General features: G+C 61.1%; 1 protein-coding gene across 3 annotated transcripts; it reads right to left on the reverse strand.

The window, feature by feature from the left end:
• Positions 1–1,120: 1,120 nt before the first annotated feature.
• Ap1s1 (adaptor related protein complex 1 subunit sigma 1) lies at positions 1,121–11,317 on the reverse strand. 3 transcript variants are annotated; one of them, XM_021664082.2, is made up of 5 exons: positions 11,209–11,317; positions 8,843–9,021; positions 7,863–7,971; positions 3,237–3,374; positions 1,121–1,897 (listed from the first exon to the last, which is right to left on the reverse strand). In XM_021664082.2, the coding sequence occupies exons 1-5, from the start codon at positions 11,209–11,211 to the stop codon at positions 1,850–1,852; spliced, it is 477 nt and encodes a 158-aa protein (XP_021519757.1). In that variant the 5' UTR covers positions 11,212–11,317; the 3' UTR covers positions 1,121–1,849. The 3 variants fall into 3 exon arrangements, with proteins under 3 accessions (XP_021519757.1, XP_021519758.1, XP_060223886.1); XM_021664083.2 differs by lacking the exon at positions 11,209–11,317 and adding an exon at positions 10,657–10,895; XM_060367903.1 differs by lacking the exon at positions 11,209–11,317 and adding an exon at positions 10,609–10,631.
• Positions 11,318–12,166: the final 849 nt, after the last annotated feature.

The raw sequence follows: 12,166 nt of genomic DNA on the forward strand, positions 1-12,166 counted from the left end.
CATGTCTGAGCCTGGGGCTGGGTCGCTGTCCCCTCCCCCATGTCTGAGCCTGGGGCTGGGTCGCTGTCCCCCCCCATGTCTGAGCCTGGGACTGGGTCGCTGTCTCCCCCACCCCCCAGTCTGAGCCAGGCGCTGGGGTCACTGGAATCTGAGCCTGGGGCTGGGTCGCTGTCCCCCCCCATGTCTGAGCCTGGGGCTGGGTCGCTGTCTCCCCCACCCCCCAGTCTGAGCCAGGCGCTGGGGTCACTAGGATCTGAGCCTGGGGCTGGGTCGCTGTCCAGGCTCCGAGCCTGGGGCTGGGCTGCAGTTCGGCAGGCTCCTGCCCAGCACGCACTGGCTCCTGGGTCGGATCCTGTAAAGTGGATTCAGGACCAGGAAAAAAAGAAAAAGCAGCAGGAAGGGAGCCAATTGCCGGGGACAAGCCAGCATCTAGAAGCCAAGGAGAAAAGGACCCACTGGAGACTTCCCATTTTGCTATCCATCCTTCCCTTTCACGGTCCCTCGACTCCCGAAATGGGGAGGAGCTAGGCCCCACACCCTGCCTTCAGCCTTCAGTCACCTCCACAAACCAACCAAAGGAAGCAAATGGAGCCCGGCACTGGCTCGGAGCCGCCCTCCTAGGTTCTGGGTGGGGCAGGGCCGCCAGATAGAGCAAACTCCAACTTCCAGCTCCAGGGGGCAGCGGGTACCTGGCCTGACAGAGCGCCCTTTCCACGAGGCTCTCGGTGATCGCCAGCACCACAAAATCGGAACCAGCTGAGAGGCAGGTGGCTAGGGTGCTGGGGGGGGCAGGAGGGTCAGAAGATTCAACTCTACCTTGTCACCCTAAGTGTGAGGCCTCGGCTGCAAGAGCAATCTCAAGAGCTGGGGGGCGGCTGGCGCATGCATGAGATCCCAGCACCCTGGAGGAGGGTGGGAGGGTCACCCCGACGTCCAGGTCACTCGGAGCTAGGCCCCAAAACCCTGTCTCAAAACCAACCAACCAACACAAATAGCGACAAAACCCCAACCCAACACACACAGACATCAGGCCTCGGCGTGGCTGTCCCTGGCCACTGGCGCCCTCTGCTTTCAGCTCCCCGGGAGCCAGCTCCCTCCAACAAAGCCACAGGCAGCAAAGTCCAGAAACACCTTTTCCTTTTATTTCAGAAGGAAGTGAAGGCAGCCACGTGGCCCCACCCACGTCGTGGAGGAGGAAGGGGACAGGCCCGGGTCCCCGAGACAGGCCCTTCCCCTGAAGCCCTCCAAGCGGCAAGGTCAGGGGACCTAGCTGCGGCGCTGCCCCGGCTCTGGCCGTGGGAAGGGGGCCGCCCGCTGCGGGGTGGAGGTAGGCTTTGGGCGGAGGGAGAGCAGAGCCCTGGGAACCTTTCCCTTTAACCTGACGAATTCATGTATTTACAGCGGCGAGGGGCGGGGAGGCGGAGGCCGGCAGCGCTGCTTCTTCCAAGGACAGAGGGCCTGAGCCACGGCCGGGCCGCGCTTCCTGTCTTCCAACCGGAGGCAGAGGGCTGTCTGTCTGGGTAGAGGGCTGTCCGGGCGGAGGGCTGTCTGTCCGGGTAGAGGGCTGTCTGTCCAGGTAGAGGGCTGTCCGGGTGGAGGGCTGTCTGTCCGGGTAGAGGGCTGTCTGGGTGGAGGGCTGTCTGTCTGTCCGGGTGGAGGGAAGGCTGTCTGTCTGTCTGGTTGGAGGGCTGTCTGTCCGGGTGGAGGGCTGTCTGGGTGGAGGGCTGTCTGTCTGTCCGGGTGGAGGGCTGGATGGTGGCCCCTCGTGAGGGAAAGCAGCTGGGCCCAGCAGGGGCGGTGGAGGGCGAGGACAGCGCCAGCTGCTGCTGTGTTCCCTTGTCCACGCCGGCTATGCCAGCCCCATCTCCTCCAGGACACTGCGCGGCGACTCGTCCTCCTGAGACAACGGTGACGCAGGAGCCAGGGCACAGGGAACACGGGCGGAGAAGCTGTGAGCACAGGCGCAGCCCACCCCCCCCCAGCGCCCTGGGACCGGAGGGCGGAGGTGGGGGGGTATGCAACCTCAGAACCCTGGGCCAGGAGGCCGGAAGCTGGGCCAGGAGGAGGAACCCCGATTTCCCAGGGTTGGCACATGTGTGCCTGCCTGGCCCGAGCCTTTCAGAGAGAGGACGGTAGCGAGATGCCGTCGCCAGGTCCTCAGAGTGAGGAGTCACTCAGGTGTGACCAGGGCATGTGCGTGTCTGCATGTGTGTGGGGGCGGGGAGGCTGACAGGTGGGGGACCCCGAATTCCACTCTGCCACTTCCGCCCTCCACGCCCACCTTCCCCCCATCACCCCCCTCTCACCCTCCTCAGCCGGCTCGGGCTGTGTCACTGCAGAGTCCTGGTGACTCATCGCCCTGCACCAAGGCTCAGCAGAGAGGGGGCGATGGGCCGGGAGCGGGGGAGGGACGCTAACACGCCAGCCGGGGCCCCACCACAGCAGCTCCTGAGCAACTGAGTGTGTGTGAGAGAGCATGTGAGTGTGTGTGGGTGAGAGTGTGAGTGTGTGCTGTTAAAGTGAGGACGGGGGAGGAGGCTGCTCCGTTATTAGTTAGTGATGTGTTTGTCGCCTGAGCATCAGGACCTGAGTTCAGATCCTGAGAACCCATGAAAGCCCGGCGTGGAGACGTGGAGTGCGGAGGCCGACCAGCCTGGCCGCGGGTGAGCTCCACAGCCAGGCAGAGAGCGCCTGAGGAGAAAACCCAGCTCCAACCTCTGGCCTCTGAGTCCACATGTGCACACACACACACACACGTTACAGACACTTACAAGCAAAGTAGAGGAATCAGGGCCCTAGCCTCCATCAGAGAGAGAGAGAGAGACAGGGAAACAGAGACAGGGAGACAGAGACAGAGAGACAGAGGGACAGAGAGAGAGAGAGAGAGACAGACAGACAGACAGGGAGACAGAGAGAGCTAGAGACAGGGAGAGACGGAGAGAACCAGGTGTCTACAAACATATAAACAGGGAGGAAGAGGCTTATCAGCCACGAACTGCTCTTCAATTCTCTAAACACCTCCTTAGCAACAGGGTCACTAACCCAAAGGAGAGCGGGCCAGAGCGAGTCGCTCTCGGGAGGAGGATAGAGCTTGATCGAGGGGACGGGGTATGCCACGGCCTGCCCACTCCTGCCCAGGGCTTTAGGACTAGTTACAGAGAGGGCGTGCTGGGGGCCAGAGGCCGCGGGGCGGGGGCCGGCGGGCGGGGCCCTCCTCCCCCCGTCCCGGCTCGTACCTCCTGCAGCAGGTCGGCCTGCTCGATGGCCTTGAGCACGCTCTTCTTGGAGGTGTCCTGGACGTCGCCGCCCATCAGAAACTCATCCAGGATGAAGTAGGCTTTTTCAAAGTTGAAGATGATGTCCAGCTCGCACACCTGAGGGGGGCAGAGCTCAGGGCCGCGGCGTACCCAGCCTCCCTCCTGCCTCCATCTCCCGATGGATGCTGGGGCCCCGAGCACCTCCATACTGGCTGTACATGGTGCTCTGGTGTGCAAGGCGGGTGCTCCACCAGCTGAGCTACACCCTCAGCCCCACAGCGAGTTCCCGCAGTGACCTGTAGGTCCTTCTGGCCCTCATCCCCCAGTCCTCGTCCTTCATCCTCAGTCCTCATCCCTCAGTCCTCATCCTTCATCCTCAGTCCTCATCCCCCAGTCCTCATCCTTCATCCTCAGTCCTCATCCCTCAGTCCTCATCCTTCATCCTCAGTCCTCATCCTTCATCCTCAGTCCTCATCCCTCAGTCCTCATCCTTCATCCTCAGTCCTCAACCTTCATCCTCAGTCCTCATCCCCCAATCCTCATCCTTCATCCTCAGTCCTCTTCCTTTATCCTCAGTCCTCATCCCTCATCCTCATCCTTCATCCTCAGTCCTCGACCTTCATCCTCAGTCCTCATCCCTCAGTCCTCATCCTTCATCCTTCATCCTCAATCCTCATCCCTCAGTCCTCATCCTTCATCCTCAGTCCTCATCCTTCATCCTCAATCCTCATCCCTCAGTCCTCATCCTTCATCCTCAGTCCTCATCCCTCATTCTCAGTCCTCATCCCTCATCCTCAGTCCTCATCCCCCAGTCCTCATCCTTCATCCTCAGTCCTCATCCCCCAGTCCTCATCCTTCATCCTCAGTCCTCATCCTCCATCCTCAGTCCTCATCCCTCAGTCCTCATCCTTCATCCTTCTGGGGATGGCACAGATCTCTTAACTTAGCTTTTCAGAAGCTGAGACAAGACTGCCTCCTACGCCACGGCCTGAGTTCAAGGTCACTTGGCAACTTTGTGAGACCCTGTCTCTAACTAAACAAAAGTGAACAAGGGGCTAGGGACACAGCTCAACGGTTGAGCACAGAGCAGCCTGGTGCCAAGGTGGAATCCCTAATATCACAAACCCGACCAATCCATCAACCAACCAACCAACCAGCCAACCAACCAACCAAATCAATCCATCAACCAACCAGCCAACCAACCAAATCAATCCATCAACCAACCAACCAGCCAACCAACCAACCAAATCAATCCATCAACCAACCAGCCAACCAACCAAATCAATCCATCAACCAACCAACCAAATCAATCCATCAACAAACCAGCCAACCAACCAACTAACCAAATCAATCCATCAACCAACCAGCCAACCAACCAACCAAATCAATCCATCAACCAACCAACTAACCAAATCAATCCCATCAACCAACCAACTAACCAAATCAATCCATCAACCAACCAACTAACCAAATCAATCCATCAACCAACGAACTAACCAAATCAATCCATCAACCAACCAACTAACCAAATCAATCCATCAACCAACCAACCAAATCAATCCATCAACCAACCAACCAACCAGTCATCGACCAACCAACCAACCAACCAGTCATTGACCAACCAACCAACCAACCAAATCAATCCATCAACCAACCAACCAACCAACCAACCAACCAACCAAATCAATCCATCAACCAACCAACCAACCAATGCACCAATCAACCAACTAATCAATCAATGAACCAATCAACCAACCAACCAGTCAACAACCAACCAAATCAATCCATCAACCAACCAACCAACCAACCAAATCAATCCATCAACCAACCAGTTATCGATCGACCAACCAACTAACCAAATCAATCCATCAACCAACTAACCAACCAATGAGCCAATCAACCAACCAATCAATGAACCAATCACCGACCAACCAACCAAATCAATCCATCAACCAACCAATCAATGAACCAATCAACCAACCAACCAATCAATTAATCACCAACCAACCAAATCAATCCATCAACCAACCAAATCAATCCATCAACCAACCAACCAAATCAATCCATCAACCAACCAACCAATCAATGAACCAATCAATCAACCAACCAACCAACCAACCAACCAGTCATCAACCAACCAAATCAATCCATCAACCAACCAATGAACAAATCAACCAACCAACCAATCAATCAATCAATGAACCAATCAACCAGCCAATCATCAACCAACCAACTAACCAACCAAATCAATCCATCAATCAACCAACCAACCAATCAAATCAATGAACCAATCAACTAACCAACCAATCAATGAAACAATGAACCAATCAATCAATCTATCAACCAACCAATCAATGAAACAATGAACCAACCAACCAACCAGCCAATCAATCAATGAACCAACCAACCAATCAACCAGTCAATCAATCAATGAAACAATGAACCAACCAACCAACCAACCAACCAGGGAATGCACCTCTCATTGGCGGAATGCTTGCCTGGGTGATGTGAGTGAGAATGGGCCCCACAGGCTGTGCACTCGAATGCTCAGTCACCAGGGCACGGTGTGAACGGATCAGAAGGATTAAGAGGTGTGGCCTTTTGGGAAGAGGTTCACCACTGGAGGTGGGCTTTGAGGTAACAAGAGCCCATGCCAAACCCACAATCTGCCTGTCTGTCTCTCTCTCTGTCTCTGCCTCTCTCCATCTGTCTGTCTCTCCATCTGTCGCTCTCTCCTGTCTCAGTCTGTCACTCTCTGAAGCCGTCAGCCGGCCCCACTAAACTCTTCCTCTTAGGAGAGTCACCTGGGCCGTGGTGTCTTTTCACAGCAACAGGCCAGTGACTGACACACTGCTTCACGCAGTCCGTCCCCAGCTCATATAAACCGGGCTGCTGTCCGCATCTGTGGCCCCAAAGCTTGGTGGGCGGGCCCAAGGCCACCCTCCGCCGCAGTGAGCTGGAGACCAGCTTAGGACACACGGCCATGCCAGAAACAAAAGGAGGCCTGTGGTGCTGCTGCCTGTAATCCCCGCACGCGGGAGGCTGAGGCGGGGGGATCTCTGAGTTTGAGGACAGCCAAGGCTGCACAGAGAAACTCTGTCTTGAAAAACAAACAAAAAGGAAGAAAGGAAAAATGCGAGCGAGAGAGAAGTGTTGGCCGGCTGACCCAGCAGGCAAAGGCACTGGGCCTGTAAGTCTGACAACTTGGGTTCCAGGCCCAGGACTGACAGACGATGCAAAACTGGACGGAGCAAGAATGCACTCGGCCAAGCGATCCCCTCGCTTCCCACACATGCCACGCCAGCAGGGCCCCTGGCAATAATGACTGAAAACAAATTAACACAAGCGAAGCGAGGTGACGCTTGGTAAGGGCGCCTGCCGCCTGGCTGGAGGCCGCAGCCAGACCCCAACGCTAGTCAGAGGGGACAGACGCTCAAAGCTGTCCTCCGGCTTCCGCATTCCCGAGTGTGCCTGACCACCCTCACGGGAAAGATCTGAGAAGAAAGCAAACGCTGGGCACGGAGGCACATGCCTGTAATCCCAGCACTCGGGAGGCAGGGGCAGGAGGGTCTCGAGTTCGAGGCCAGCCTGGCCTGAGTGAGTCCAGGACAGCCAGGGCCACACAGAGAAGCCCTGTCTTTTTTAATTTTTATTTTATGTGCATCAGTGTGAGGGTGTCAGATCCCTTGGAACTGGCATTACAGACAGTTGTGAGCTGCCATGTGGGTGCTGGGAATTGAACCCGGGTCCTCTGGAGGAGCAGGCAGAGCTCTTAACTGCCGAGCCATCTCTCCAGTCCCAAGAAACCTTGTGTTGAAAAACAAACCAAAACCAGAAAAACAACAGAAGAGGATGACGGGGAGTCCAGGAGAGCGAGGACAGCCCTGGGGTCAGTAGTGAGCAGCCGCCCGGGCTGTGTCCCCAGCGGCCTCCCAAGGAGGCTCCTAGGCTATGCCTGGGCCCTGTGAGCGCAGGCCCCCACCAGGCGAGTCAGCTGTGTTCCCCGGAGGGCACGCACACCTGATAACGAGCTTCTACACTCCCTGTTACTACGTGTGGGCGTTCTGCTTGTGTGTGTAGCACAGGCTCGCTCACGCCTGACGAGCTGGGACCCTGGGACCCCGAAAAGCTACTTATGATGACGTGGGCCCAGCGCAGGGAGGCGGAGACACACCTGGCCGAATCAAGGCGCTCAGGCCAGCCCCAGCCAGCCCCAGCCAGTGAACAGCACACACTAGGACAAACACCTCACAGCCAGACATCGGACACCAGAGGAGGCAGGAGCCGGAGCCAGAGCCGGAGCCGGAGCCGGAGCCGGAGGGACTGACGCCATGCCGTGCGGGGAGGAGGAGGAGGCCGTGGCCCGGCGGCCCGCCGCCTGCTTCCCCTCTGGCCTCGCAGACACCTGCGCTCCCATGCTCGGACCTACACCTACACACGTGTGTCCTGTACACCCACCCACACACACCGCACACTGATCACGGGCCCAGCGGAGACGCCCTCCGCCCAGGCCCCCTCCCGCCCCGCCCGCATCCACACGTGTGTCCTTCTGCGCACACTGATCACGGGCCCAGCCGAGACGCCCCCCGCCCCGCCCGGACTCACGCTGCCGAAGTACTTGTCCAGCAGCTCCACGTAGCGGTGGATGAGCTCCAGCGTGATCAGCTCGTTGTCCTGGCCCTCGATGGCGCAGCAGAAGTACAGGCTGGCGTACCTGTGGGGCCCGGTGTGAGGGGGCTGCGGGCCCTCCCGAGCCCGACCCGGCCTCTCTGTGGGCACGTCCAGACGCGCGCGGGTGCGCCCCTCCGCCCGCCCTCCGTGGGCCGTTCGCACACGGGTGTGCGCGTGTGTGCTGGGAAACGGGGGTGGGGGGGCAGGGCTAGTACAGACCAAGCCGGGGGACTGGAGGGGGGGTGCGGGCGAGTGTGCAGGTCTGTGCAAGGGCCGAGCCACACACCAAGGAGCAAAGTCATTTCTTCTCCCTGCGCGGCCTGGAGCTGGCCCCCTGGAGGCCGCTTTTCACTTCTTTCTCCTTCCTCCCCGGAGTCCTCCCTTCCTCCCTCCTTCCTTCCTGTCTACCCGTCTTTTCGGAGCCACTCAGCCCAGGCTGGCCCCCACGCTCAGCCCAGGCTGGCCCCACACTCACTGTGCAGCAGAGGCCCCACACTCAGCCCATAGCCTCACACTCAGCCCAGGCTGGCCCCACACTCAGCCCAGGCTGGCCCCACACTCACTGTGCAGCAGAGGCCCCACACTCAGCCCATAGCCTCACACTCAGCCCAGGCTGGCCCCACACTCAGCCCAGGCTGGCCCCACACTCACTGTGCAGCGGAGGCCGAGCTGGACTTTCTGAGCCTCCTGCCTCTTCCCCCCAGTGCTGGCCTCACGGGCGCATGCCCGCACGCCTGCCTCATGCCCAGCCGGGGATGGGACCCAGGGCCTGCGTGCAAGCACTGCGAGGCCGAGGAGCACTTTCAGGGTGAAGGAGGGGGTGAAGGCGTCGGCCCCCGCAGCCCCTCACCCCCGCCCCGAGCTGTTTTATGTCTGTGCGGTGTGGACACGTCTGAGAACACAGGAGGCGTCACCTCTTGTAGACGACTTTCAGGTCCCTCCACTCCAGGAAGCTGCACATCTTGGGCTTTCGGGCCAGCACGACCTGCATGAGCTCCCGGACCATCTTCTTCCTCTCCTTGTCCGAGGTGGCCAGGTACCATTTCTGCAGCCGCAGCTTCCCCTGCCGGCTGAACAGCAGCATGAAGCGCATCTGCGGGAGGGGGGCGGGGTGAGGGCCGAGCAGGGCGGGGCCAGGGCCTCCCGCACATGGCCACGCAGCACTGCACCGAGGACCCCGTCTTCAGAACGGTTCTGGCCGTCGACACTGGGCACCCCACAAGAACGAGCATTTTCCCTGGGGGAACGTCAAAGCTTTTACACTTGTGATCTGAGTTCAAATCCTGGCTCTACCAGCTGAGGACAGTCTCAGGCGAACTAACTTACACCAGCCAGCAGCACAGGCCGGAGGACCAAACTCAGTTCCGAGACCCACGCCACGGGGTCCTAACCCTGCTTGGATGTGACACACACACACAGGCTGAAACAAATGTAAAAGCGTGTCATTACACTTCCCTACGTGTCTGTGTGTGTGCGTGTGTCTAGGTCAGAGGACAACGGAGCTCCAGGGATGCCAGCAAACGCCGCTGAGCCCCGCCGGCTCTGTGAAATACTGCGCCGTCTTTGGAGCTCCGCTTCTTTAGCCACAGACAGAAATGATGGCACCTTCCTGACAGGCATCTTTTCTCTAACGTTTGCTTTATTATTTAAGCTTTATTTCACTTTACATGTGTGATGCTCACATGCACACACGTGTGCGCGCACCATGCACATGACTATTGATCTCCCAGAGCGAGAGTTACAGACGGCTGTGAGCCGCCGTGAGGGTGGTGGGAACCAGCCCCAGGCCCTCTGCCAGAGACCCGCTCCTGACCTCTGAGCCAGCTCTCTGGCCCCTGGGCTTATTCTTAATTGTGTGTGTGTGTGCGTGTGCGTGTGTGTGTGCACACACACACTAATGCAGATGTCCATGGAGCCAGGGGCTTTGGAGCTGCTGCACCCGGGTTACAGAAAGCCTAGCCGGGCCTCTGGCCGAGCAGCAGGCGCCCCCTACCCGTAGGGCCTCTTACAGGAGCTGGTCGTGGCACACAGCTGCGGTTCCCCGACCTCCTGTTTCCTAACAAATGCCCGGCCTCAGGCCCCACGTCCCACAGACGTCCCGCCCCATGCTGCCCGACTGGACGTGGCCTCCCGCCGCCAGCCCCAGGCCTTCCCTGAACACCGGCTACACAGCCGCGGGGCCGGACGGTTAGCCCTGCCCCCCCCCATTTCCCCCACCATCCGTCCATGGTTGGTCTTTCTGGCTCTGCAGGGGTCATTTTACACTATTTCGGGGGGTGTTGGGCACTGGAGTGCCACTGCCCACATGTCCGAGGAGTCTGTGCTCTCCTTCCGCCCCTGGATCCCGGGCACTGAGCTCAGGTTGGCAGGTGCCGGAGCAGGCTGAGCCATCCCTCCGGCCTCCTGAGACGGTTCCACGGGGCTTAGGCTGACCTCAGCTGCCCATGTGGCCAAGACTGCCCTTATTCAGCCGCAGGTGTACTCGGGTCGGCCTGACCCTCCTTCCCAGGTGGCTGACAGCCAGTCGCTCCCGGGGTCCCCACCCCCCACCCCCGGGGTGCTCCCCTGAGTCTCTCCCCGGGGTCCCCACCCCCCACCCCGGGGTGCTCTCCTGAGTCTCTTCCCGGGTCCCCACCCCCCACCCCGGGGTGCTCTCCTGAGTCTCTCCCCGGGTCCCCACCCCCGGCTCCTCCCCCGAGCAGGGCCTGTGGAAAGGCAGGGTCCGCACTGCTCTGTGCTCCGGCGTCTCCAGCCGCAGGTCCCCGCACCCGAACCCGGCTCCCGGCGGTCAGCTCCGCGAGCTCGGCCGGGTTGGGAGCCGGGCGTGGGCCGCGCCTCCAGTTCGCGGGGGACGTGCAGGGACGCGGGCCCCGGGGCCTCCCGGCGGGGGCGGGGAGAACCGAGGGCGCCGAGGAGGACGGGCGGCGGCGGCAGGAAGAGCCGGCCCGGGAGGGCGGGCAGCGGGCGCCGGCCCCGAGGCCGGAGGACCGCGCCGAAGACCCGGAAGCCGCCCCTCCCGCGCGGGCGCCCGGGGAGGGGCCGCGGCGCGGGGCTCGGGACGGGGCCGCCACCCTCGGGCCCGCTCCCGGCCACGGAGCTCCTCCCCGCCCGGTCCCCAAAGCCGGGTCCAGCTTCCGAGGTCTGCGCCCCGGCGGGCGGGTCCCCGGCGGACCGCGGGGAAGGCAGGGGCCTCCCTCCGCGCGCGGCCCCCTGCGGACCCCCGCGGGCCCAGCCCGCCCACGCCCCGCGGGCCCCGTCCCCCCCTCCGTGCGCAGCCTACCATCCTGCAGCCTCCGGCCCGGCGCGTCCCTCTGCGGCCGCCGTAGACGCCAGCCCGCGCCCGTCGGCGCCGGCGCCCCGCCCCCTCCGCCCGGCGCCCCGCCCCCTCCGTCCGGAGCCCCGCCCCCCGCCCCGCGCGGCCGCCCCGCGCAGGCGCCGCCGCCGCCGCGACCCCCGCATCCCGCCCGCGGAGGAGCAGAAACCATGGCAACCAGGTCCTCGCTCCCAGCGCCTTAGAATCCGGTCGCCATGGTGACGAGGCCGCCCCGGTGGGTTGACGGAGGATGGGGCGGGAGGGCAGAGGACAATGCGGGCCTGGAGCGCGGGGCGGACCGCGGCCTGGGGGAGGTGCGGGGGCCGCGCGCGGAGGGAGACGTGGGCTCGCCCGGGCCGCGCGGGGCGAGGCCAGACCGGGCAGGGCAGCGGGCGGCGCGCCTGTGGTTCAGAGGCCGAAGGTCAGGCTCGGCCTCAGCCACGTGGCTCGGGCGAGAGAGGCGACAGGAAAGCCAGTCTCCAGCAGGAAAGCGAGACAGAGCGGTGTGGGCGCCGGGTTCCCCAGACCCGCCAGGTGAAGGACAGAACCGCCTTCTGCCGTCACCCCTGACCCCACCCGGGCCAGCACCCTCCTGTCACCCCACACAGGCAGCACCCTCCTGTCACCCCACACAGGCTGGACTGCACACACAGTCCCACCCAACACAAAATGCATTATATGAAACGTAACCTTTAAAAAAGGCCTAAAACAGTACAGTGCTTAAGCACTGAGAACTTGGTAGACACAACTCTGTTTTAAAGCAAAAGCAAAATCTGTAGAACCTGGGGACACTTTAGCTGGAACATGAAGAAGGGGACATTGTAGACTAGGGGGAAGGGAGAAATGAGGAGAATCTTAGCGTGCTGAAGGCTGTGCTGCCTGTCACCCTAACCCAGAAGGCCACAGCCAGCTAGACCACACAGTT

This window comes from Meriones unguiculatus, chromosome 15, assembly GCF_030254825.1.
Source record: "Meriones unguiculatus strain TT.TT164.6M chromosome 15, Bangor_MerUng_6.1, whole genome shotgun sequence".
In the NCBI taxonomy this organism is placed as follows: Eukaryota; Metazoa; Chordata; class Mammalia; order Rodentia; family Muridae; genus Meriones; species Meriones unguiculatus.